Source organism: Sciurus carolinensis, chromosome 17, assembly GCF_902686445.1.
Source record: "Sciurus carolinensis chromosome 17, mSciCar1.2, whole genome shotgun sequence".
NCBI lineage: Eukaryota > Metazoa > Chordata > Mammalia > Rodentia > Sciuridae > Sciurus > Sciurus carolinensis.
In genome coordinates this window covers 17,033,377-17,059,721 of record NC_062229.1, presented here as the reverse complement: position 1 = coordinate 17,059,721, position 26,345 = coordinate 17,033,377, and the positions used below count along the sequence as shown (strand labels likewise).

General features: G+C 40.3%; 1 protein-coding gene and 2 pseudogenes across 1 annotated transcript; all 3 read left to right on the top strand.

Annotated features, from left to right (window-relative positions):
• The first annotated feature begins 2,873 nt into the window (after positions 1–2,873).
• Positions 2,874–3,806, top strand: LOC124968629 (olfactory receptor 7A17-like; annotated as a pseudogene).
• Positions 3,807–10,618: 6,812 nt separating this feature from the next.
• Positions 10,619–11,696, top strand: LOC124968129 (olfactory receptor 7A10-like; annotated as a pseudogene).
• Positions 11,697–20,636: 8,940 nt separating this feature from the next.
• On the top strand, positions 20,637–21,566 carry LOC124969212 (olfactory receptor 7A10-like). The gene has a single exon (XM_047532062.1). The coding sequence runs from the start codon at positions 20,637–20,639 to the stop codon at positions 21,564–21,566; it is 930 nt and encodes a 309-aa protein (XP_047388018.1).
• The last annotated feature ends 4,779 nt before the right edge of the window (positions 21,567–26,345 follow it).

Sequence of the window (26,345 nt, the reverse complement as noted above, 5' to 3'; positions counted from 1 at the left end):
ACAGGAGCTGCCAGTCACAAGGACCAAGGCCATGCTGCTGTCCTCCCACCGCAGCCCCAGAGCCTGCCTTCATACTAGTTTTTGATTACACGTTTTCCATAAAGAATAAGAAAAGTTAGAAATTTCTAACACAGAGAATTGATGAATGTTTAAGGAGAGACAAGTGCTAATGACCCTGATTGGAGCATGTTATATTGCACACACGTGTTCAATGATCACACTAGGCCCTGCTAGTGTGCACAGATATTATGTCTCAGTTAAAAAAATTCAGAGTGAGGCTGAGGTTCGGCCATAGAGCACTTGCTTATCAGGCAAAAGGTCCCAGGTTCACTTGTGGCCTTGCAAGAAGAACCCAAAACACAGCAAAGCAACACAAAATGAAGAAACAAACCAAAACCACAAAACAAAGTGCAACAGATACCTTTCTGAAAAGACTGAAATAAATTTTAATCAGTGTGACATATTGCAAAAAATGGAAACAAAATGCATACACTGATTGCTTTAGATGAAAATAATAATTACACAGTAAACTTACTAGCACTGCCATTCTGTTTTCCTGTAAGTTCTTAGTTTATGTTTGAACTTTTCTTCCTATTCTGCATTCTGACAAGCTCATGTGCTCTTCATACAAATGCAGGAATAGGCTCCTGTGCACATTGCACATGCCCTGTGTTTAGTGCTGTGGTCTGTTCTAGCTTGTCCCTTCTTTCCTTCTCTCTCAAAGATGACTGCAGAGTTCCTTCCAATCAACTAACAGAATGCACTTTAGATATTTCAAAGGATGCAGGGTATTTCATGGTGAGGTTGTGCCACCCATACTTTTGGTGGTCTTTCTTACTTTTGTAAACATTGCTTTACTATTATATCAAGGCTGCCAAAATATTCTGGTATTGTTAGTTTCAAAGTGGTTCTCAATGACGAGTGATATCTGTGTCTCCCAGGGGACATTGAGTAGTGTGCAGAGACTTTTCACATCAAGAGAGCACAGGGATGCTGCTTAATGTACTACAAGGTACAGGACAGCCCAATCCCAAAGTGTAAGCTGACTGGAATGTTGTAGGTGAGAAGATTGAGATGTTGGGAGAAAGAACATCTTCAGCTTTGCCGTTCATCTCTGTCCCCAGCCTGTCACCAAGATATGGCACCAAGTCCCTTGTCCTCCACCACCTCAGAGAGTTCCTCTTTTCTCTTTGAGAATTCCAATGCCATCAATTCAAGGGCTCCTTAGGGTGTTTTCCAAAGCAGAAGAATGTGATGATATCTTGCTGTTTTCTTAACAGCTTGGAGCTAATCTTCATTCTTATCACCACTGGTTTGATCTCTGTTATTGATATCCCCCTATTCTTCTAAAATTATCAGCATTTCAAGTGATGTCATAAGTAATGTTTCTCTACTGACTATTGGAGTGATTTTTTTGACTGTTAACAATTTAAAATTGTATTTAATGATCTGTGCTTATCTTCTTATACTGAGTTTTTTGCCTTGCAATATAGCAGATCATGGTAGATTTCATATACAATGTCTTGATGTTCATCTCAAATGTGTTTTGCATTTTTACACTGCAGTCTTTAACCTGTCTGATTATTAGTAAAGGTGTGAGCTAGGAGATCAACTTCCTCTTTTCCCATTTTATAAGCATGTATTGTACCATCAATTGTTTCCCTATCAGATGGATACTTAACTTTGTGTTATAGAAATGTCCACATACACTCGTCTTCATTCCTGATTCATTCCTAAGAGATAACTGAGAATTTACCACCTGCCTCAATGTTATAGGAAAAACATTACCTGTATATTCTAGTGTGTCAAAGTCTTTGTCAATTTAATCATTTTTTGATGTTGATTTTATTTATTATTTTCCTGTTGATATTTTAACATGCTGTATACCATCTTTGTTGGTTCTTTCAGTTCTTTTGCAGTATCTTTTTGTTTGGAAACACAAAAAATAGCTTCCCCAGCATTTGGGATGTTGGTCAGTGTAGAGTGTCCACAATCACAGAGAAAGCCCTGAGTTCCACGCTCAGTGCACGTGCACACGCGCACATACACACACACACAAACAAATACAACCTCTTATTTACTGTCTCCACTCAACCTGATTTTGTTTTTCTCATATCTGCTTCATCTTCAGTCATGTTACATGATTATTCTTTTTAAAACAATTTTATAGAGTGGTAATGAATATTCAAAGTGTCACACGTATTTGATATGTATAATTCAGTGAGTTCCCACATATGTCAACACATGTGATATACCCTTAGCACAAAAATGTAATAGACCTGTGATTTGCTCCATGTATATGTTCTTTGTCCAGCAATGGGATGTAGGACCTTCTGTTTCTGAGGCCTGGATGCCTGGAATATGGCCAGCACTCTGTTTGTGCTACTCAATGGTAAGAGGTCATTTCTCATTAACAGTGCACAATGCATGAGTTCTGGAAAACAAGCTTAGAGTTAGAGAGAAAGTCATACTCATACTCAGTAATGGCATTAGGGATGCTATAGAATGACCAGACCCAGAGGACAAAAGAGAAATCAGATTCTTTACTGGAAAATATAAATTGACACATTTCAGTTTTTTTTTTGTTTTTTGTTTTTGGTACTGGGATTTGAACACTGGGATACTTTACCACTGGACCACAGTGCAGTCCTTTTTAGGGTGAGACAAGGTCTTGCTAAGTTGCTTAGGGCCTCACTAAATTGTTGAGGCTAGCCTTGAACTTGAAATCCATCATCCTCAACCTGGATGATGGGATTGCAGGTATGTATCATCGGGTCTGGATGAATTGTCCCATTTCAATCAAATCAGTGGTGTCCATATGTGTGAAGAGAAGTCATGTTATTTATTAATTTTTAGGGAGTAATATCCACCACATGGAACAAGGAAATAAAACAAAAGTTTCAGAGTTTCTTCTGCTGGGATTTTCAGAGGACCCAGAACTACAGTCCCCTCATCTTTGGGCTTTTCCTCTCCATGTACCTGGTCACTGTGCTGGGGAATCTGCTCATCATCCTGGCCAGCATCTCAGACTCTCACCTGCACATGCCCATGTACTTCTTCCTCTCCAACCTGTCCTTTGTGGACATCTGCTTCACCTCTATGAGAATCCCAAAGATGCTGGTGAACATCCAGACACAGAGCAAGGCCATTACCTACACAGGCTGCATCAACCAGATGTGCTTCTTCATGGTTTTTATAGAGTTGGACAACTTCCTCCTGACTGTGATGGCATATGACAGGTATGTGGCCATCTGTCACCCTCTGCACTACACTGCCATCATGAATTCTCAGCTCTGTGGTTTGCTGGTTCTAGTGTCCTGGATTCTGAGTCTCCTGCATGCCTTGTTAGAAAGCTTAATGGTCTTGCGACTGTCCTTCTGCACAAACCTAGAAATCCTCCCCACTTTTTCTGTGAGCTCAACCAGGTGGTCCAACTTGCCTGTTCTGACACCTTCCTTAATGACATGGTGATGTATATTGCATCTGTGTTGCTGGCAGGTGGCCCCATCGCTGGCATTCTTTACTCCTACTCCAAGATAGTGTCCTCCATCCATAAAATCTCATCAACTCAGGGCAAATACAAAGCTTTCTCCACCTGTGCATCTCACCTCTCCGTGGTCTCCTTATTTTATTGCACAGGACTTGGTGTGTACCTCAGTTCTGGTGTAACCCACAGCTCACACTCCAGTGCCACAGCCTCTGTGATGTACACTGTGGTCACCCCCATGCTGAACCCCTTCATCTACAGTCTGAGGAATAAGGATGTAAAGAGAGCCCTGAGAAGGCTCTTTGGAGGGCAACTGTAGCAGGTTCAGAAGCCCATGCCTCTGACTGTGGGTAGCAAGCCTCAGAGCCAGAGTTGGGATTTCTGATGAGATTGGGCATGTGAAGCTTCCTCCTCCTATTGATTTCCTGCAGATTCACTCCTCTGAGTTCAATCTCTCTGTACCACTAACAACCCACTTCATTCAGTCTCCTGCTTTCTATGATGCTCAGCAGTTTTTCACATCGTCTGAGTTTCTAAATTCTTCCAAACTTAGGAAAAAAAAAAACTTTGGAAATTCCCATGTGTGTCATGGGATGGGAAGGATTTCCTACAAATCATTTCTTCCCTCTTGAAGTGTATTGTATAGATATGTTTTTTATGTTTTACTGAAATATATTCATTTGGTTTGCTATGTGTATGCAGAAGCACAGCACTGGGTCCCTGAGTTGGATTTTGTAATTTGCAGTAGAGGGAAATGTGTCACTGAAGTGCTTCTCCTTTGCTTTATCATTTCTGTATGTCTATGCTTTAACTGCTCCGCTTGGTAATTTGGACTTTAGTATAATGGTGTTGATTGTGATAGGTTACTGGGGTCATAAAATTAAATTTAAAAATGTAAAGTAATCATATTCAAACTCTTTTTGAAATAGAATCTAGACATCCTTTAGAGAACATTATCCTGCCTACTACAAGTTCTTTTCACAGTGATATTGGTTGTATTTCGAGAGCTCTTGTATGGAATAATTGGCTGGATGTGGTGGAGCACATCATTAAACCAAGAGCTTGGAGGCTGAAGCTGGAGGATGGTCATTGTGAAACCAGTCTTGCAAGTTAGGAAAACCCAGGTAAATAATAAATAAATAAATAAATAAATAAATAAATAAATAAATGGTCAGGGCATGTTGCCCAGTGGTGGGTCACTTCTGGGATCGGTTTGCAGTATGATGAAATGATAATCACCATAGCAACAACAGCAACAATAATACACAGACATCATTACCTACTTTAGAGTGAGTGAACACCTAGCCTTTCAAAAATACACAAAAATAATAACTTACAAAGACAGTTTGCAGAGGAGAAGAGCTACAACTACCTACACCAGACTCTCACAGAATTTCACAGCCTTGCTCCTCAGAGAGAGTTTCCCAGACCAGGACCTGCAGTACCAGGACCACCTTTATCAAATAAGAATGCAGCGTTTCTGGAACCTTAGTAGTCCTATGGTCTCAGCATTTGCTTCTGTACTGGCCTTTTGATGATTCTTCTGCATAAATGTGCATAAATGTGGTCTAGAATAGGTTTTGATCACCTCTTCACTGTTGACATTTAGGGCTAGTGTAATTATTTGTGTTTGTAGCTGTTGTGGGTGTGGTAGATGGCTAGTACCAATGTTAAGACATTGTTAAATATCCTCTGGAGGAAAATATATGTAGTTGAAAACCAAAGGCCCATATATATGAAGTGGAAGCATTGTGCCAGAAGTCAAATGAAGATCTCATCGCTCCTTACAGTATAGCATTTGTCACCCCATTTTTCTGCCATGGAGATGGAGGTCATAGGAGTATCACTATGTAAAATCAACTTCACAGAATAGAAGTCAATAAAAATGAAGTTTCCCAGTTCCTCTCAGGTATTAGATCAGGTTATGATGCATGAAGTGAACCAATCACATCTCGTTCTAATAAACATTTTTAAGTTAAGGGTTGAATGGGAACTCTTAACTGGTCTTAAAACTATAACTTAATGACAATTTGAGAAAGGATCACATAGGCAAGAAGTGTAATGCCCAAGATTTAGACAAAGGGAACACAGTGCTCACCCTTGTTAAAGAGGCATGTCTTTTCTGGAGTATTGGTGCTCTTTGCCCAGCACAGGTTCATGCCTAGAGACACATGAGCTCCAGTCAAGATGAGCTCATCAGTGTCAGACTTAGAAAACACTTACGTCCAAATGGGGGAAGATGTGCCAGGAGGCTGGACCGCTGGAAGGTAGGTGGATCCATGGGGGAATAATAAAATCTAGGTTTACTGGACTATCAACATTTCTCTTGGTAATAGAGAATCAGCCAGAAGAATTTCTTGTCTTTCCAGGCCAGTGTCCCGAAGGGGAAGAAGAGGAAATTGAGCCTAATGAGCAGATATGGGGAGCTGTGACTGTCTGCTCTGATGTGGCTCCTCAGTGCACAGACTTGTGCTGGACTGGATGTGGTGGTGTCCTTTGAGGTCTTTAGTCTGCCTAGGAAACCAGCACTTGACTCCTTCCTGCTGTGTTTTCTGGGGACAGAACTTCATTCACCATCTAGTCCATCCCGGCAGGACCTTGCATTTCCACAGAGAAACCTTCCTCTCAGTGCTGGTCTCCAGGTGAGTCTGAGAGCTCAGTGGACACTGCAGGAGAGCATCAGAAAGAATGGAACCCAGGACTCTTTAGCTGAGGTCAGTGGAGAGCCAGGCCAACCTTGCACAGAGCAGGGCTGCTGTGGCTGCTCGCTGTCCTGATTGAGGATTTACTCACAAGGCTGCATTGATTCATGACACTTGGCTGAGAAGTGAACATTGCACTGATTAACACAGGGTTCACTGCTGGCCATGAAATGGAGTTAATGGAGGCTGAAGAGAAGATGGGAGGGAGGCATTCAGTGCTCCCAGAGAGAGAGCAGAGTTCCAAGGAGCTTTGCAATTAAGGGAGTAGAGGAACAGGGATTAACTGTGGATGGAAAAACAGTGAAATTAGGTTGTATTTTGATGTGTGTGTACTTAAGATGAAAAATATTTGATTACATTTATGTACTATCTACAAGATCCTGAGTAAGGGTCTTGCAACTTTATATTACTATAAATGTCCATGGGACACATATGTTTTAAAATTTTTTCAAGTGTTCTAATTAGTTGTACATGACAGTAGAATGGATTTATACATTGTGATAGATCATACATAATGGATTATAATCTCTCAGTTTTCTGATTATACATATTGTAGGATCACATCATTCAGGCAGTCATATAAGTACATGATGTATTAATATCTGTCTCACTCTACTATCATTCCTTCCCCCACACCACTTTCCCTGCCTTCACCCCCTCTACCTAATGTAATGTAACTGCTCTTCCTTATCCCCCACCCTCATTGTGAATTAGCAGCAGCATATCGGAGAAAACATTGATTTTTGTTTTGTTTTTGGTTTGGCTTCAGAATTAATAAAGTATTGAACTAACCTAGATGCCCTTAAACAGGTGAATGGATAAGGAAAGTTTGATCTATGTACACACACACACACACACACACACACACACACACACGAAGGAATGTATATTTTAACCTGTTATTTCTGTTGTCTCATTAAAAGCAATTTAACAGTTGAGTAGAGATGCACTTAGGAGACTTACTTTGGAATGGTTTATATATCTGAGCCTGTGTCTGTGAGTTTATTGAGCACTTACTTCTTATTACACAGGATCTATGCCAGTTTCTCTATTGTATACTGGGAGGTTTTATCCCCAACTCATTTTCCAATGCATGTATTTAAAAGATTGGTGAAGTTTCATTTTCTTTTACAGACTGCCTATTTTCTTGTATGTAGAAATATTTTTGTGAGGAATATTGAAAAATTATGACTGTTGTAAGTCCAAGCCTATCAATTGACTGTATTGGTTTGCACTTTTTGGGAATGTATTGAGTGACTAATGTAATATTTTCTTTTTTGAACACTTGCGTTAAAAACGGTACTGAATATTCTCACACAGCCCTCATGCTACATCACCTTAGATACACATTTCCAACTGCTTTTCACGTCTCTGCTTTTGCTTATGATTGTGTTTTGTCTTTTTCTGCTCAGGTGCATTGCTCAGAAAGGCATCACCTTTAGGCATCATTGAAAGGCATTCATGCTTATTTCCCTCTTGATCAAAGCACATTTTATCTTTACTTAGCATATTTTAACATACATATTTTTGCATGACCGATACTAAAACTTTACATATTTTCACTGTCATGCAGTTTATAGGTCTTCCTTCATTTTGTGCTATTTCCATTTGTTTGGCAATTTAGTCTTGAATTTGTAACCCATGCTGATATCATTAAATAGCTCCTATTTCCCATCTTTCCATTGGATGTTTAGAGTTTTCATTCCATTTTGTTTCAATCAGTGTGTGGTGAATGAATGTATTGAAAAGTGACATGGAACCCCATGAACATGTACAGAGGGCATTTTTAATAAAGAACAGGAGAACATTGAAGACTCAGTGTAGTAGAACGTGGGCTGGTGGTCAGAAGAGGCAGGAAAGGCAGGGGAGGAGCCAGGGAGGCCTGATAACCACAGCAGTCCACAGGCACAGGAGGAAGGGTTCCTGTGTCCCACCACATGCTGGGAAGGTTTCAGTAAAGTCTTTTCTTATACATTTTTACCTCTAAAATTTTGTAATCCTATGAAAAAAAACTGAAATTACTCCAAAATACTATAACAGCTTTATAACACATATTTATAAAAAAATAAGAAAAATGAAGTTATGTAGTTCCTAACACAAAGAATTGACAAAATGTTTAAGAGAGGGAACTGCTAATGACCCTGATTTGAGCATTTCATATTTCACATGTGAATTGAATTATAACACTCCACCCTGATGTATGTACACTTATTATTTGTCTGTTAAAAAAAAACAATTTGTGGTGAAGTTCAGTAAGAGCACTTGGTTATAATGCACAAGGCCCTGTGTTTGAGTCCCCTCAATGCAAATGAAAACAAACAAAAAACCAAAAAAGCAGGGCCCACAAAAATAGAAAACTATAATAAAATAGCAATGTGAAATATTAGATAAAAATTGGAAACAATAATAAAATCCATAAACTGATTGCATTAAATAAAAAACTATACTTATACCAAACTTACTAGCACTGCCATTCTGTTTTCCTGTAAGTTCTCAGTTTATGCTTGAACTTTTCTTCCTATTCTGCATAATGACAAGCTCATACACTCTTCATACAAATGCAGGCATAGGTTCCTATGCACACTAGACGTGCCCTCTCTTTGGATTGTGGTCTGTTCTAGCTTGTGCCCTCTTTCCTTCTCTCTGAAAGATGTTTGCTGAGTTCCTTCAAATCAACTAACACAACACCCTTTGGTGTTTCAAAGGATGTATGGTATTTCACAATGGAACTATGCTATCCATACTTCTCTTTGGGTTCTTTCTTAGTTTTTAAATCATTGCTTTACTATTATGTCAACGCTTCAAAAGTATTTTGCTATTGTTAATTTCAGAGTGGTTCTCAATCACTAGTGATATTTGCGCCCTAGGGTATATTGAACAGTGTCCAGAGAGATTTTTTGCTGTCAAAAAGGAAGGGGTCACAACTGTGTATTTGAAATGTCCATGTACACTAGACTTCATTCCTGGTATATTCAACAAGTGATAGCTGAGCATTTATCATCTGCCATAATGTCATAGAAACATTGTCTGCTCTATAATAGTGTATCAAAGTCTTGGTCAATTTCATTACTTTTCATGTTGATATTCTCAGCATGCTGTATAATATGCTTTTCAGTTCTCTAAGTTTCTTTTTAATTACTGTTTGTTAAACCATGAAAATAGAAGCCTCAGGGACTGGATGAGGGTCGATTAGTGTAGAGTGCTTACAAGCACAGAAATCACCTGGAGTTACACCTAGCCTAACACACACACACACACACACACACACACACACACACAAAGCACCTTCTCTTTATTCTCTTCATTTGTGTGTTCTTTTGTTTTTTGGGCCACCTTCAACTTGTGACGTGATATATCATGATTTCTTTTTTTGAAGAGCTTTGTTTAGGTATAATTAATATCCAAAGGACAACATGTGTTTAAAGTGTACAATATGAGTTATACATATGGAAATGCTAATATCCATATGGAAATGAAAATATGCATATGCAAATATAGGCCAGATCCTGGGCACAAAGAGGAAAGAGACTTATGATTTGTCTATATACATATGCCCTTTGCCCTATCATTGGGATGTAGGAGCTTTGGTTGTTGAGGCCTGCAGAGCGCCAGGAAAGTGGCCAGCACTCCACATATGCTCCTTCATGGTAAGACACAATTTATCCTTAAAAGATTACAGTGCATGAGCTCTTGGGAAAGGCTTAGATTGAGACAGGAATTCCTAAAGAGTAATGGCTTTAGGGATGTCCTAGGATGAACAGACCCAGAAACAAAACAAATTAATTTCTTTACTGGAAAATATGAATTGTAACATTTAACTATATCCATTTTGTCCATTTGTGTGAAGAGTAGTATATGAATCATGGTTCTCTAGAGGAACAGAATCAATAGGAAGTATGATATAAAAGGGGATTTATTAGATTGGCTTACACAGGCAGAAGCTAGATAGTCCACAATGGCCATCTGCAGCTGGTGAGCTGGAAGAACCAGCAGCTGAAAAGTATAAGACACAGAAGGCCCAGAACAAGAAATATCAATAGTGCTCCCCTGGTCTGAGACCAAGGCTTCAGAAACTACCTGGAGAATCACTGGCAGAGTCTACTTTAGAAGACTGAAAAACGAGAGTCTGATATCCTCAGAGGATTGAAGCAGCAATCAAGAAAACATTCAAGAGCCAAGATTCCATCTGCATCTGCTTCCTGGTTCTTCTGGCTTTTATTCCTTTCTATTGGGTGGTGCTGCTCATGCTTGGGGAGAGATTCCACTTCAGTTCCTCTCCCACATTCCAATCATTCCTAGACACACCATCATGGACACACCCAGAAGCTCTTAATCATCAACATCTCTTAATCCAATCAAGTTGACAATTCAAATTAACCATTGAAAGTAGTCATATATTTTTTCTCTTTCCAGTAGTCACATCCACTACATGGAACCAGAAAACAATACAAGAATTTCAGAATTCCTCCTTCTGGGATTTTCAGAGGATCCAGAACTAAAGCCCCTCATCTTTGGGGTTTTCTTGGTCACTGTGCTGGGGAAACTGCTCATCGTCCTGGCCACCACCTCAGACTCCCACTTGCACATGCCCATGTACTTCTTCCTCTCCAATCTGTCCTTTGTGGTCATCTGCTTCACCTCCACCACAATCCAAAAGATGCTGCTGAACATCCAGACACAGAGCAAGGCCATTACCTACACAGTTTGCATCACCCAGATGTGCTTTTTAAAAAAATTTTTGTAGATATAGACAACCTCCTCCTGACTGTCATGGCCTACGACAGGTATGTGGCCATCTGTCACCCCCTGCACTATACTGCCATCATGAATCTCCAGCTTTATGTTTTGCTGGTTATGTTGTGCTGGGTCCTGAGTCTCCTACATGCCTTGATACAAAACTTCATGGTGTTGAGCCTGTCCTTCTCTACACACTTAGAAATCCCACACTTTTCCTGTGAACTTAACCAGGTGGTACAACTTGCCTGTTCTGACACCTTGATTAGTGATTTGGTCAGGTATTTTGTAACTGTGTTGCTGGGAGGTGGCCCCCTCCCTGGCATCCTTTACTCCTACTCCAAGATAGTGTCCTCCATCTGTACAATCTCATCAGCTCAGGGCAGGTACAAAGCCTTCTCCACCTGTGCATCTCACCTCTCCATTGTCTTCTTCTTTATGGCACAGGCCTAGGTGTGTACCTTAGCTCTGCCTCAACCCACAGCCCACACTCCAGTGCAACAGCCTCAGTGATGTACACTGTGGTCACCCCCATGCTGAACCCCTTCATCTACAGTCTGAGGAATAAGGATGTAAAGAGGAACCCTGAGAAGGCTCTTTGGAAGGAAATGATGAAAGACTCTTGCCCTGGGGTTCAGGGGCACCTGCCCATGACTGCGGGCAGCACAGCCTCAGAGATAGAGTTGTGTTTTTTTAATCTGATTGTGAAAGTGACACCTCTTCATTCTGTTAACCCTGGAGTTGACATGATTCTGGTTTCACCCTCTATATAATGTAACCAGCTCTCTTTATCTGCCTTTGGTTTCTCTGACAGTCAACTGTCTGTGCACATTGTCCGTGAACTTTTCTTTGAAAGAGGAAAACTTTATGTTACAGAGAGCAAATATTTCTTACAAAAAATTCTTCCCACCTGAAATATGTTGCATTGATGAAGGTTTTTATCTTTCACAGATAAAACAGTCATGTATTTTACTGTGTTTATGGAAACAGCAGCACTGGGCACATGAGGTAATTTTTGAAATTTACTTGAGTGAAATCTGAGGCCATGTTTTTCCATGTTGCATTATTATTATTCCCATGTATGTCAGCAATATAACTGCTTTTCATGAAAATTCATCTTTATTATGCTAGTCTACTTTACCACAGGTTATTATGGTCTAAAAAATTCAACAGTAAGATATATAAAGAAAATATGGTATATACGCACAATGGGGTTTTACTCAGATATAAGGAAAAATAAAATTATGACCTTGTTGAAAATGATGGTCCTAGAGAACATTGTGCTAAATGAAACAAGCCAGGCTCAGAACATCGAGAGTCAAATTTTCTAGAGAGCAATGAGGCATATGAAAGTCTATCTTATGAAACTAGACGGGAGAATAATGGTGTCAAGGAATGGGACAGAGGAGGTTGGAGGAGCGACGGGGAAAGGGAGGGCATCTACCCACATATGTCATATCTACACATGAACACACTGCGGTGAATTCCACCTTCTTGTCTGTCTATAAAGCACCAAATAAATACAGTAAATAAATAGAGGGAAGACCAGGAGAGTGAAGGAGGGGAAATAGGAGAGGGAGCAGAGCAGAGAGAGGAAGTCCTGGGGTCTGAAATGGAGCAAATACTATTCCATGCAAGTGTGAGTATGTCACAATGAGCACCCCTGTTATATATAACCACAACACGATAATAAATCATTAAAAAGAGAAAGGAATGATTATTATTTTTAATCCAGCATATTCCAACTGTCTTTGAATTAGGTTCCAGACATCCTTAGGAGATCATTATTCTGCCTACTAAAATGACTTTTTCAGAATTACATTAGTTGCCATGTAAGAGCTTCCATGTAGAATTATTGACAGGCAATGGTTGTGCACACCTTTCATCCTAGTGACTTGGAGGTTGAGGATAGCAGGTGACAATTTTGAGGCCAATCTGGGCAAGTTAGGGAGACCCTGGCTCTAAATTAATAAATAAATAAATATTAAAAAGATCCAGTTGTGTATCTCACTGGTAGGTCACTTCTGGCTTCACTCCCCTATAATATAAAAGGCTATATAATAATAACTGGACAGGAAATATTACTGTCTCTAGACTGAGTAGATGCACTTCCTTCAGGAATAACATACAATGATGATTTAGGAGGAGAAGACCTAAAACTACCTACACCAGACTCCACAGAGCATCACAGCCTGCTACTCAAAGTGAGATCCACAGACCAGGACCTACAGTACCAGGACCACTTTGGACCTTACTAAATTACAGAGTTTCAGGAGACCCATGTCCTCACAATTTGCATTGGAACTTGCATCCCTGGTAAGTCTTCTGAATGATGAAGTTGGTCTAGAATTGGTTCGGATCACCTCCTCAAGGCTGACATGTGGGGGCAGGATAATTTTTTTGTGTTGGGAGCTGCTGTGGGTGTTTAGTACCATGCTGCAGACATTGCCAAATATTCCCAGGGGAAAAACATATGTAGTTGAGAACCAGAGGCCCTTATTTGAGAAGAGTAAATGTCATGCCAGAATTCAAATGAAGGTCCCATCTCTCCTTAATGTAATAGCATTGGTCAGCACAAGTTCTGCAGTGGATGGAGTTCACAATAGTATCATTACACAGAAGAGACTGCATAGAATAGACCTTAGTAAACATGAAATGGCAGAATTCTTGTCAGGTGCTAATCTCAGATTATAGTACACAATAAGAAGTACATCCTTTCTTAATAAATATTTCAAAATGAGGGACTGAATGGGAGCTCTTAACATGTTTTAATTTAAAACTATAAATTTCCTATTCTTGTGGTTGTGCGTGATGTGGAGTTACCCTTGTCATATATTCAAACACAAGGATAGGAAAGTATGTCCAATTAATCATACTGTCCTTCCTGCTCCCCTCTCCTCCCTTCCCTCATTCCCCTTTGTCTAATCCAATGGACTTCTCTTCTTCCCCTCCCTGCTCCAACCACAAGAATAGGATCCTAATTAGAATAAGTTATACTCCATGTATGTGTAATATGTAAATCTCATGTGTATCTAAAAAGACAAGTAACATAAAAGCAAAAATATGAAATATCCTGATAGTGTTGGGAAAGGACCATGAAGACATGACGTGAAGTGCCCAAGGCTTTAGACCATGTTCTCACCCTTGTTGAAGAGGAATGACTATTTTCTGTATATCAGTGCTTTTTGCCCAACACAGGTCCATGCTTTGAAGACACATGAGCAGCAGTCAAGAGGAGCTCATCAGTGTCAGACTTGGAAAACACTTTCAGTCAAAGGGGATGAAGTGCCAGGAAGCTGGACCTCTGGAAGGCAGGTGGATCCATGGAGGAACAATAAAAACTGAATTTACTTGGTTTTAATCATGTCTCTTGAGAACAGAGAATCAGCAGGAAGACTCTACTGTCTTTCCAGGCCAGTGTGCCCTCAGGGGAATAAGAGGGAAATGAGCCTAATGAGCAGAAATATGGAGTTGTGAGTCTCTGCTCTGATGTGGTCCCTCAGTACACAGCCTTGTGCTGGACGGGACATGGTGGTGTCCTTTGAGGTCTTCGGTCTGCCTAGGAGCCCAGCACTTGACTCCTTCCTGCTGTGTTTTCTGGGGACAGAGCTTCAGTCACCATCAAGCCCACCCAGGCAGGACCTTGCACATTCTGAGGGAAACCTTCCTCTCAGAGCTTGTCTCCAGGTGAGTCTGACAGCTCAGTGGACACTGCAGGAGGGCATCAGAGAGAATGGAACCCAGGACTCTTTAGCTGAGGTCAGTGGAGAGCCAGGCCAACCTTGCACAGAGCAGGGCTGCTGTGGCTGCTCCCTGTCCTGATTGAGGATTTACTCACAAGGCTGCAGTGATTCGTGACACTTGGCTGAGAAGTGAACATTGCACTGATTAACACAGGGTTCACTGCAGTCCATGAAATGGAGCTAATGGAGGCTGAAGAGAAGTTGGGAGAGAGGCGTCCAGTGCTCAAGAGAAAGAGCAGAGATCCAAGAAGCTTTGCAATTAAGGGAGTAGGGAAAAACAGCCATGTTATGGTGTATTTTGATATGTGTTTACTTAGATGGGAAATATTTGATTATGTTTGTGTATTGTTGGCAAGAATCCACATCAAGGATCTTGCAAATATCATGCAACAGAACTTCATGGATGCACTTCTGATAGTATCATTTCTCCCTTTGGTATTCACCTGGAAAGCATTATGTCACAGCTGAGTACAAGTATGCCTAAGAGCCTTACTGGGCTATGATTTGCACATCTCTGAGGCTGAACATGCAGGTGGGGTTGCTTGCCAGTTACCTCTGTATTGCAGAGTCTCTCCCTCGAGACTTTTGCATAGACACTGCAGGGCATTTCCCTCATTTTCCAATGTATTCTTACAAAGTATTGGAGTTTTCCCCCACACAAATTACCTGTTTGCCTTTTAGTTTAGTTGTTTCATGTATGCAGAGAGATATTTTGGGGAGTGTGTAAAAATGTATAAACTTGGTGTAGTCTAATCTCTCAGTTGATTACGTTCCCACACTTTTTTTTCTGAAAGAATCCAGGAATTGATGTTCTTTACTTGTGAGTTCTTACTTTAAAGTCCTTGTGCTTCTCTGTTTCTAGTATTCGTGTTCTATGTGTATTTCCATCTCATTTCCACCTTTCTGTGGTTGCTTACTCTTTCCCTTTACTTCTTGTGATTAGGTACATTTCCCAGAGAGGCATTAGCTTCGAGCCTCCCTGGGAAGGTATTCCTGCTTCTTTCCTATTTGTTTAAAGCTCGTTTCATCTGTATCAAGTATATTAGAATACACTTATCTTTACATAATCTCACTAAGACTTTAAACATTGTTACTAGCATGGAATTTAGAGGATTTCCTTCATACTCCAATATTCGTGAGGTTTTGGCAATTTAATCTTGAGTTAGGAACCAAGTTGATATTAAATAATTAAGAGTTTATAACTTTTCTTTTAGATGTTTTAGATTTTCATTTAATTTTGTTTCAGTCAGTGCAGACTGTATGCTTGTATTGAAATGTCACATGAGTACGATAAATATACGCAATGAATATATCCAAATAAAAATGAAAAATTAAAAATAGTGAAAATTAGAATGAGTGATCAGTAGAGGGGAGGAAGTGTGGAGGAGAGACAGCAGGGGTTGTTGGTGGATACCAACACACACTTAGAGAGGAGCCATAAATCCTGAGTTCCTGCAGCAAAGGGCAATGGTTATAGCACATTTTATTCTGTGTTATATGGTTATGATTTTCATATACATAAGAAAAAGCATAAAATTACTTAAAAACCATAGAGCAATTTTTAATTATATATTCTCATAAGGAATCAGAAGAAGAAAATTAGAAACTTCCCACAAGAGAATTGATAAATGTTTAAGTAGAAGGAAATGTTCATTAATCTGATTTGAGCATTGCATATTGAATACATGTGCTGAGTTATCACATTGTACCCTATTAACATGTACAGGTATTATGTATCAATTTAAAAAATTGGTCAGAATTTGTAGCACAGTTATAGGGAGCTTGCTTAGCATACACAAGGTCTTGGGTTTGAGAATCAACTCTGCCAAAGTAAACAAAAAACACACCATATGAATAAATTGATTATTAAATGAAATTTTAAGACAAAAATAAAATCCATAAACTCATTGTATTAAAGAAAAACTCAGTATACTTATACTAATTTAATCAATGCTGTCATTCTCTATTCTGTAAGTTATCAGTCTCTTTTAAAGCTTTTCTTTCTGTAGGATGTGTACATACATGCTCCCATACTTTCTATGCAAATGCATGAGAAAATTCCCGTGCACTCCTCACTGTTCTCTCATTTGGTACACTGTTCTTTCCTTGCTGGTCACCCACTATCTTCTCACTCTGTAATTCCTGTTAACTTCCTGCAGATGACAATGCAGTTTAGGTATTTCTAAGGATGCACAGCATTTCATAATGGGGCTGTGCTACTCGTACTTTCCATGCCTTTCATATTGGTTCTCACTAATTCACTGCTATATCAATGTTACAAAAAATACATTGCTATTGTTAAGTTAAAACTAGTGATTCTCAACCAGAAGGGATGCCCCTCGCTGACACAGAGCAAGTTTCACAGACACTTTCATCCGTCACTCAGGGGAGGGGTCATGAGAGCTCAGGGGTGTTGCTGACCCTCCCACAATGCACAGGCCAGCACCCGCCTCAGAGAATTAACTTGTCCCAGAATGTCAATATTCAGGAGATCAAGAGAACTTGAGTTAAGGAGTTTCTATCCTTTTGGTATTTGTAGCTGACTTCAGATTATCTCCCTCTATGTGGTCCAGAGTCACATCTGTTCTACCTAATTTTGAGAGCTCTCTTTTTTCTGTTTAAAAATTCTAACCACAACTGACAGAATAGCTCTTCAGGAGCTTTTCCTAAGGATGAAGGTTGTGGATAAAATAGTTCTTGCTATTTTCTTAAATTATTACTGAGCTTAAGCAAATATTTTGGTGTCCCTTTACTCTTATTTATTCATTTTCTACCAGGATCAGTATTTTGATTGATTTTTACAATATATTATTTCTCCATTGACTTCTCAGGTGATACTTTAGACCATTAAAAATCATTCAAAATTTTTTTTTACTGGTACATTTCTGTCTTCTTACACCTGAGTTTCTTGCCTTACTAGGTTCTTGCTGACTGTAGAATTTTATATAATTTGTAGAGGTTCTCCTAAAGTCAATGGTGTGTTTTTACACTTAGGTCTTATCTTCTCTGGTTACTGTTAACTTAAGTGAGGTAGGGGCCAACTTCATTTTCTTCCAGGCAGACATTTATGTGAGCATTTATTCCACAACCTAATCTTCTACTAAATTAAAATGAAAGTTTGTCATATATGAAATGTTCACATATACTCAGGCTAAGTTCTTTATTCATTCAACATGAGACAGCTGGGAGTTTATTAACGTCAGGATATTATAGGAACATTACATGTTATATTCAGATATGCCAACTTTTGTTGGTTTAATTACTAATTCATGTTGGTATCATGGATTTGCTCCTGTTAGTCTTGTTCCAGTTAGTTTTGGTCTTTGCATTGCAAAGTATGGAACCAGAGCCTTGGTCATGCTGACCAGTGCTCTACCACTGAGCCACACTGCCACCTGGTTTCTACTAGCTTTTGAGGCTCCATTCAGCTTGTTGAACACAGTTGTTTGGAAGTAGTCCCATGGAATCTAGTTGCATTCTCCTTGCAGTTTTGAATTACATATTTTACTACTTTCTTACATTTTTCTCTAGTAATCACAGATAGACTTCAGTACCTTTGTGAAGATAGGAAGGTGAACAGAGCCCATGAAGTCTTTGCTTACCTGGATCTGGTTTTATAAGGTCATAGACTGAGTACTGTAAAATGCATGTGTAATAACAGAAGGCCCCAGTCATAGGAAGGAAGCAAAGGGACAGGACTCTCATGACGTGTGGTTTTGCAAGGAATGACTGGAGAGACCTCTGCTTGTTGGATGAAGACCAGAAACAGGGCCAGAGTGCACCCGGGGGCTTTGGTAAGAAAAACAATAGACAATTAAAATCCAAAGCCCAAGCATAGCAAAGAACAGATGCCACAGGAGAGAAGTGAGGAAGAGGAATCCTCAGCCATCATAGCAAAACCCATTGGTCAAGGAGGTCTGGAAGAGGCACAGGAAAAGCAAGAGTTTCTGCCTCATATAGAAACAAGACAAGATTTTGTTGTACATTGCGGATTCTTTTGTGAATTGTTAATTTATTCTCCTTAATCATTTTATCTTTGTGTCCTTTCTGTATCACATTGAAATCATAAAGACATTGCTATTTTTGACTTTGGATGTGTTTATTTCTGCCCCTTTCTTATTTTTGCAGGGTGCCCAGGAGACAGACCCTGGGCTGGAACATACCCAGAACCAAGGGAGTGGTTTCTTCCTCTTGGTCTCTCAGGGACCATCTGGGCTTATTACCTCACTCCCCCACCATGTCCATTTCATTCCACTATTTTTGCTTATTGATATCTTTCCCTGTGTGTTTCTTTAAATGCAGAGTGTAATCTAGCAAAATGTAACAGTATTGGCTGCATGTTTATTTGTTCATGAGAGGCTTACAAAATGGTCATTCTGGATGCCATTTTTGCATCAGGGGTAAGACAATTTGATCTGGCCAGCTTGCATTGTATACACTAGGAGCATAACAGTGCGGTGTGAAGGTCAGAGGCCACAGTGTTGACAGTGTGGTGTGTGTGCACGTGTGCTCTCCTCAGGGCAGGGCTCTGGCACTCAGATAGTCCAAGGTGATGGTCATAGTACATAGATCAACTTAACAATAAAGGTAACATGTAGCATGTCCATTTCCATTCAATGATGCTGAGAAGGAAGTTAATAATATGTGAAGGTGTAGTGGGGAGGAAGGCCTTCCTGTCTCAGGCAGATTCAGCTCCAGCAGGGAGGCCGTCTCTTTCCTCAGCATCCTCTGACACCATCTCTGATCTCTCTCCCTCTTTCTCATTGACCTCTTCACACTGGCTGCTTGATGCCTTTGGGTTCCCTAAACATGCTCCTGCCTCAGGGCCTTTGCACTGGGAATTCCTTCTGCCAGGTAGAAATGCCTGTTGGCCTGCTGGCTTCTGCTGGATCTCCTGAGATCTCTGTTCTCTACTGAGCTTCTGGTCACCTATTAAAAACAGTCCTGGAGCTGGGGGTGTGAGTCAGTGTGAGAGCCCTAGAGCACCTGCTTAGCATATACAAGGCCCTGGGTGAAATCCCTAGCAACACACACAAACACACACACACACACACACACACACACACACACACACACACTTAAATACAACCTCTTATCTGCTCTCTGCATTATAACTGCTTTTGTTTTTATCGTACATGCTTCATCATAAGGCGTGCTATATGATTATTTCTTTTTAAAGTAGCTTTATTAAGTTAGAATTAATTTTCAAAGGACCACACATTTTTTTCCTGTAGTATTTTTTTATTGTAAACAAATGAGATACTTGTTGTTTTTCTGTTTGTACATGGAGTAAAGGCATACCTTTTGTGTAATCATAAATTTACATAGGGTGATGTTGTTTGATTTATTCTGTTTCTTTTTTCCTTCCCCCAACCCTCCTAACCCTCTTTTGCCTCTAAACAGTACTTCCTTCCTCCATTTTGCCCCCTGCCCTAACCCTATCCCTAACCATAACCTTAACCCTAACCCCTCCCACCCCCCATTCTGTGTCATCAATTGCTTATCCAGCGAGATCATTCAGGACCACACATATTTAATGTGTATTATTCAGTAACTTGTCACATAGGACAATATATATGACAAATCATTTGCACAAAAATGTAACATACCTATAATTTACCCCTGTGCATGTGTTCTTTGCCCATCACTGGGATGTAGGAGCTGTGGTTAAGGTCTGGATGGTGCCTGGAATGAGGTCAGCAACCCACAAGTACTCCTCAATGGTAAGAAGTATTTTCTCATTAATTCTGTACAATGCATGGACACTTGGGGAAAGGCTTAGAGTAAGACAGGAATTTCTCATCAATATTGGCACTAGGGATGCCCTAGGATGACCAGACCCATGATACCACAGAAGTTAATTTATTTATTGGAAAATATAAATTGTGATATTTCAACCATATTGGGAGTGTCCATGTGTGCAAAAAGCAGTAATAATATTTTTCTCTTTTCTGTAGTCACATCCATCTCATGGAATCAGGAAACAATACAAGCGTTTCAGAATTCCTCCTTCTGGGATTTTCAGAGGACCCAGAACTGCAGCCCCTCATCTTTGGACTTTTCCTGTCCATGTACCTGGTCACTGTGCTGGGGAACCTGCTCATCAACCTGGGCACCATCTCAGACTCCCACCTGCACACGCCCATGTACTTCTTCCTCTCCAACCTGTCCTTTGTGGACATCTGCTTCACCTCCACCACCATCCCAAAGATGCTGGTGAATATCCAGACACAGACCAAGGCCATTACCCATGCAGGCTGCATCACCCAGATGTGCTTTTTCTTGGTTTTTGTAGAGTTGGACAACTTCCTCCTGTCTGTGATGGCCTATGACAGGTTTGTGGCCATCTGTCACCCACTGCACTACACTGTCATCATGAATCCTCAGCTCTGTGGTTTGCTGGTTCTGGTGTGCTGGATTCTGAGTGTCCTGCATGCCCTGCTACAAAGCTTAATGGTGTTGCGTCTGTCCTTCTGCACACATTTGGAAATCCCCCACTTTTTCTGTGAACTCAACCAGGTGGTCCAACTTGCCTGTTCTGACACCTTCCTTAATGACGTGGTGATGTATTTTGCACTTGTGCTGTTGGCTACTTGTCCCCTCGCTGGCATCCTTTACTCCTACTCCAAGATAGTGTCCTCCATCCGTGCAATCTCTTCTGCTCAAGGAAAGTACAAAGCCTTCTCCACCTGTGTGTCTCACCTCTCCGTGGTCTCCTTATTTTACTGCACGGGCCTAGGTGTGTACCTTAGCTCTGCTGCAACCCACAGCTCACACTCCACTTCAACAGCTTCGGTGATGTACACTGTGGTCACCCCCATGCTGAACCCCTTTATCTACAGTCTGAGAAATAATGATGTAAAGAGAGCCCTGAAAAGTCTCTTTGGAGGGAAAATATAAAATGATCCATTGTCTGCAGAAGCCCATGCCCAGGCTTCAGAGCCCCAGGCCACAGTGGGGATCTTTGATGAGATGGTGGACATGCAACTTTCTCCTCCTGTTTGGCTCCTGGGGTTTTCATCCCTTGATGTCCACCTGTCTGCACCTCCAATCTTCTGCATTAAGGTTTGTGCTCTGGTTAAGGTTAGCTCTATGATTGTGTGATTCTCCACAATTATTCCAAATAATGTTTGGAAATGTTTGGAAATTACCGTTATGTCATATACCATCAAGGATTTTAAAAGAACAATTAATTCATCCATGGCATATTTTATTGAGTAATATTTCTTTCATATTACTGTAAAACTAGTCATGATTTTTAACATTCCCAGGAAAGAAAAGCAGATGTGATGACTGAGACAATTAATGAAATTCATAGTGATGACTGAGACAATGCAATTAGTAGTTGAGGTAAATGTGAGGTCACTTTTTCTCTTTGAACATCACGACCTTGACTCCTCTTCTTGATCATGTAGAACTTAGCACACTAGTGCTTTTAAGAACTGGTCACAGGCTGGGATGTTAGCTCAGTGGTAGAGCACTTGCCCTGCAAGTGTGAGGACTGTGTTCCACCCTCAGCACCACATTAAAAAACAATCAAACCCAAAAACTGGTGACTGTGGTTTACAAGATTAATTCATTTAATTTTTGATTGACACAATATTTTACATATTTATGAGCTGCATATTTTATGCATTATAGTTTTTAGTGTATTTTAGTCATACATAATATTGGGGGTAATTTTTGCATAATTGTAGAGCTATGGAATATAATTCGCTTCACTTTGGTCTCTAGTATTTCCCTTTTCCCTCTCATCCTCCCTCCCCTTTTCCCCTGGAAGATGATTCTACTGGTTTTCTTTCTATTTATTTGTAGATGTTTAAAAATTAGCTTAATATGAAATTGACAAAACTATGCTCTGGATATACTACAGTGAATTTCACCTTTATATATATCTATTGTGCAATGTATTTTGATCCATGTTTACATGAGGCAAGGATCCACTCAGGATAGTTGGTATATTCTTGCCTTAACCACCAATCATTTCTTTATGGAGACTACATTCCAAATCCTCTCTTCTAAGAATTCTGAGATATACTATGCATTATTATTAGCTGCATCCACCCCACTGTGCCATAGAACCACAGGACATTCTGTTCCTGTAGCAATGTCCAGCTTCGACATTGCTCTCATATGTAGGGTCCTGCTTCTATGGCAGCTCAGTGTCCATGACACCTATCAAAGTCTTGGGCTAGACAGGTCCCCCAGAGGTGTCTACTCACCATTTTTTCTGGGTGGATACTTTTGTACGCCAGATAACATATTAAAGTGATAACAGTGTATAAATGATAAATAGATCATTGTTCTTAGGTTTCAGGCAGGAGAGAGGAGGAGTGGATCTGCCTATTAAAGGGAGATAGTAGGGACCTGGCTAATGGAACCCTTTCTGCCTTTTGATGTTATCAGTGTTAATATCACAGATGTGATAAAGCACTGTATTTTCGTGAGATGCTACAATTTGGGAAAATGAGGAAAGGGTGCGTGGGTCGCTCTGTGTCATTTCTGGCATATGCATGCTCATCTGCAATTATCCCCATTCAAAAATTTAATTAAAAGTTGTAAATGAAAAAAAGTGAACAATACAGGAATAAGTATTTCTCTAGGACCAGAATTGCAGACATCTTTCTTTTTTCTCCTTCAGTTCATATTTCTTTCCTACTTCCCCCCACATATTTTCCACAATCTTGTGTCGCAAGCTTAAAAATCACCTTATTATATGTTCTTACAATAAAACCATAAAAATTATAAAATAAGTATTATCATTCTTAAACACTGTGTCTTTGTCATTCTGGACCATGTGGACTGGTGTGTATAAAGGATCCTGTGATGGAGAGCCTTTTTCACATAGTGTAAAGCTGTTGGATAAGGAAATAAACAGCATTGGGACTAAGAGTATTTGACACCTAATACTCTGCCATCATTGTCTTGTGTGCTTCAGGGGGTGAAGGGCAACATAGTGCATGTGGGAACTGGTAGGTAGGCTGCAGAGTAAGGGAAGCTCTCCTAGTCCTCCCAGCAGGACCACCCACTCACTCTCCAGGTCTGATGGAAACTGAAATTCTCTCCTTTGCATTTCTAAGAAGACTAAGCCAGAGTTGAGTTATTTTATAGCACTGGATATTTTTATTTCCATATGTTTACAGAGTACTTCCACTATATTTTTTTTAATTTAAACATTCTAGAGTTATATTTTATGTTTTTATTAGTACATTATATTTAAACATAATACTGGGGTCCATTTAGACATAATCGTACAAACAAAGAATATCCATTGTTTGACTTCAGTTCCCCCAAATTCCCCTTTGCTACCCCCAATTTCCCTTCATCTCTACAGGATTTCCGTTTATCTATATCTATATTTATATCTATATCTATCTCTATGTGTGTATCTATCTATCTAATCTTTAAAATGATATTTTGACTGCAATGCATACCATTGGCACATCATCTTCACTCTTAAAATTTACCAAGTCACATTCTGATATCAATTTGGTGACATTCTGACTGAATATAGGAATTCTAAGAGCAAGTCACATACAAGTCACATACACACACACACGCACACTACCACTTAAGCTTCAGGTCTCTGTGTCTGCCAGACTTGTGATGGTTGATAACATCCAGTTGTTCCTCTCTGGGCAAAATCTGCAAGGGGAATTATCTAGCGCTAACTGTGCTAACTATGGAAGTTAAACATCTGCAGAGGCCAGACTTAGAGATCATCCAGTGCAAAACCATCATAAGTGAGTCAGAATGGAAGAATTGCTAGGTTCTGTCCTGTTCCTCAGGAGATCTGGCTTTAGTCAGGCCCCTGAAACATCTGCCTACCATCAGTAATTTCTCATTCTTACAGACACTGAGTAGGAAGTGAGGAGCAGCCATCAGACTGGGCAGAAGGTATGGTTGCTTTGGGGTGCAGGCAAGCACTACATGGTGATCCTCAAACCTATGCATGCATCATAATCCTGGGAGGGCTTTGAAAGCACAGATTGCTGGCACCATTCCCAGAGTGCTTGATCAATAGGTTCACGTAGGTTTGAAAAAAATTTGTGTTTCTATTAAGTTCCCAGGTGATGCTAATGTTGCTGTACCAGGGAACCATGTTTGAGAACCACTGACCTAGAGACAAATTTTGTCAATAGCGATGGTAATCACAACATGCAGTAAAGAGATGATCACCCAAAGTGAATGAGTTCATGAACTCCGTGGCTTGGATGAAGGATGAAAATTATACTATAGTGGGGAAAGCATGCTAGGATTGAATTATGTGTTTCTTTCACCATCTGGACAAGCCTAGCAGCCTCATGGAAATGGGAAGCCAAGTTGGAATGAGAAACTTGCTCTTTCTGGGACTTTCAGAGGATCCAGACTAGCAGATGAAGGGCCCTGTGTTGGGCCCTCTCTGTCCAGGTGCCTGGCAACATGCACTGGGACATGCTCATCATCCTGGCCACCAGCTGGGACTCCCAACTCTGCACACCCAGTGGGACCTGTTGGTGCATTGCCAGGTGTTGAGCAGCATCCGTAGCCTCACCCACTTGGTACCTGTTACACTTTCCTAGAGGTGTCAATCTAAGTTTCTACAGACACTTCCAAATGTGTTTTGGAGGTGAAATCATCTCTGGTTGAGGACCATGGGACTATGGCATAAGAGCTATAAAATCTTAATGGGATTACACTCAAAACCCAGGCATTACTTAGGTTATAAATCTGGGCAGATCAGTTAAACCTTGAGTTCCATATCTGTCAATTTAGAATCAGGTTCCTAATAGTACTGACAGCTGAATGGACTTTTATAATTATTGCATAAGAGTGTCCTTAGGTTTCAGTCAGTGTTTTCACCACTGTGACCAAACAACCTGAAAATAGAAATTTGAGAGCAAAGTTTATTTTGGGACTCATGGTTTCAGAGATCTCAGTCTGTAGGTTGTCAAACCATTGTCTGGGTCCCTAGGTGAGGTAGGACATCATGGCGGGAGAGTGTGGTGGAAGACAGTGTCTCAGGCATGAGGATCTGGAGGGCAGGATGATGAGGAAGCAGCAGAGAGAGAGAGAGAGAGAGAGAGAGAGAGAGAGAGAGAGAGAGAGAGTGCTGCACTTGACAAAGACAAAATAACTATCCCAAAGGCACAATCCCAAGGACTGACCTCCTCCAGCCACGCCCCACCAACCTACAGTCACCTCCCAGTTAATCACTACCAGAGGATAAATTCAATGGTTGGGTTAAGGTTCTCATAACCCCATTGATTTCACCTCTAAAACTTCTTACATTGTTTCTCATGTGCACTTTTATGGGACACTTCCTAACTAATGAGTAACACGTTACAGGTCAATAATTTGAGGCAAGGTGCATAAAAAGATCTGAATATAACTCTTATAATTTGCAAACATTTTATAAGTGAAGAACTAAATGGAACCCTCTGAACTTGTCTTCATCTTACAAGCATTAAACTTTCAATTGTTTTTTGAAAAGTACCATGAAGCCAAGGAAGGTCATACCCACAGTCTCATTCAAAAGAATGCAGTTTTTCCATTGTTGAAGAGGGAAATTACAATTTTCTGAGGATATCAGGTACTGTGTCCTTGAAGTGAGTCAGTGCTTTGACGATTTAAGAGACAGTGAAGACAGACTCTTATTTTCATAATTTGGAGAAATCCTCAACTTTGGATTGGGAGAAG

What these genes read in the sequence shown, in the direction of transcription:
- LOC124969212 (XM_047532062.1), top strand. Translation starts at nt 20,637, where the DNA reads ATGGAATCAGGAAACAATACAAGCGTTTCAGAATTCCTCCTTCTGGGA.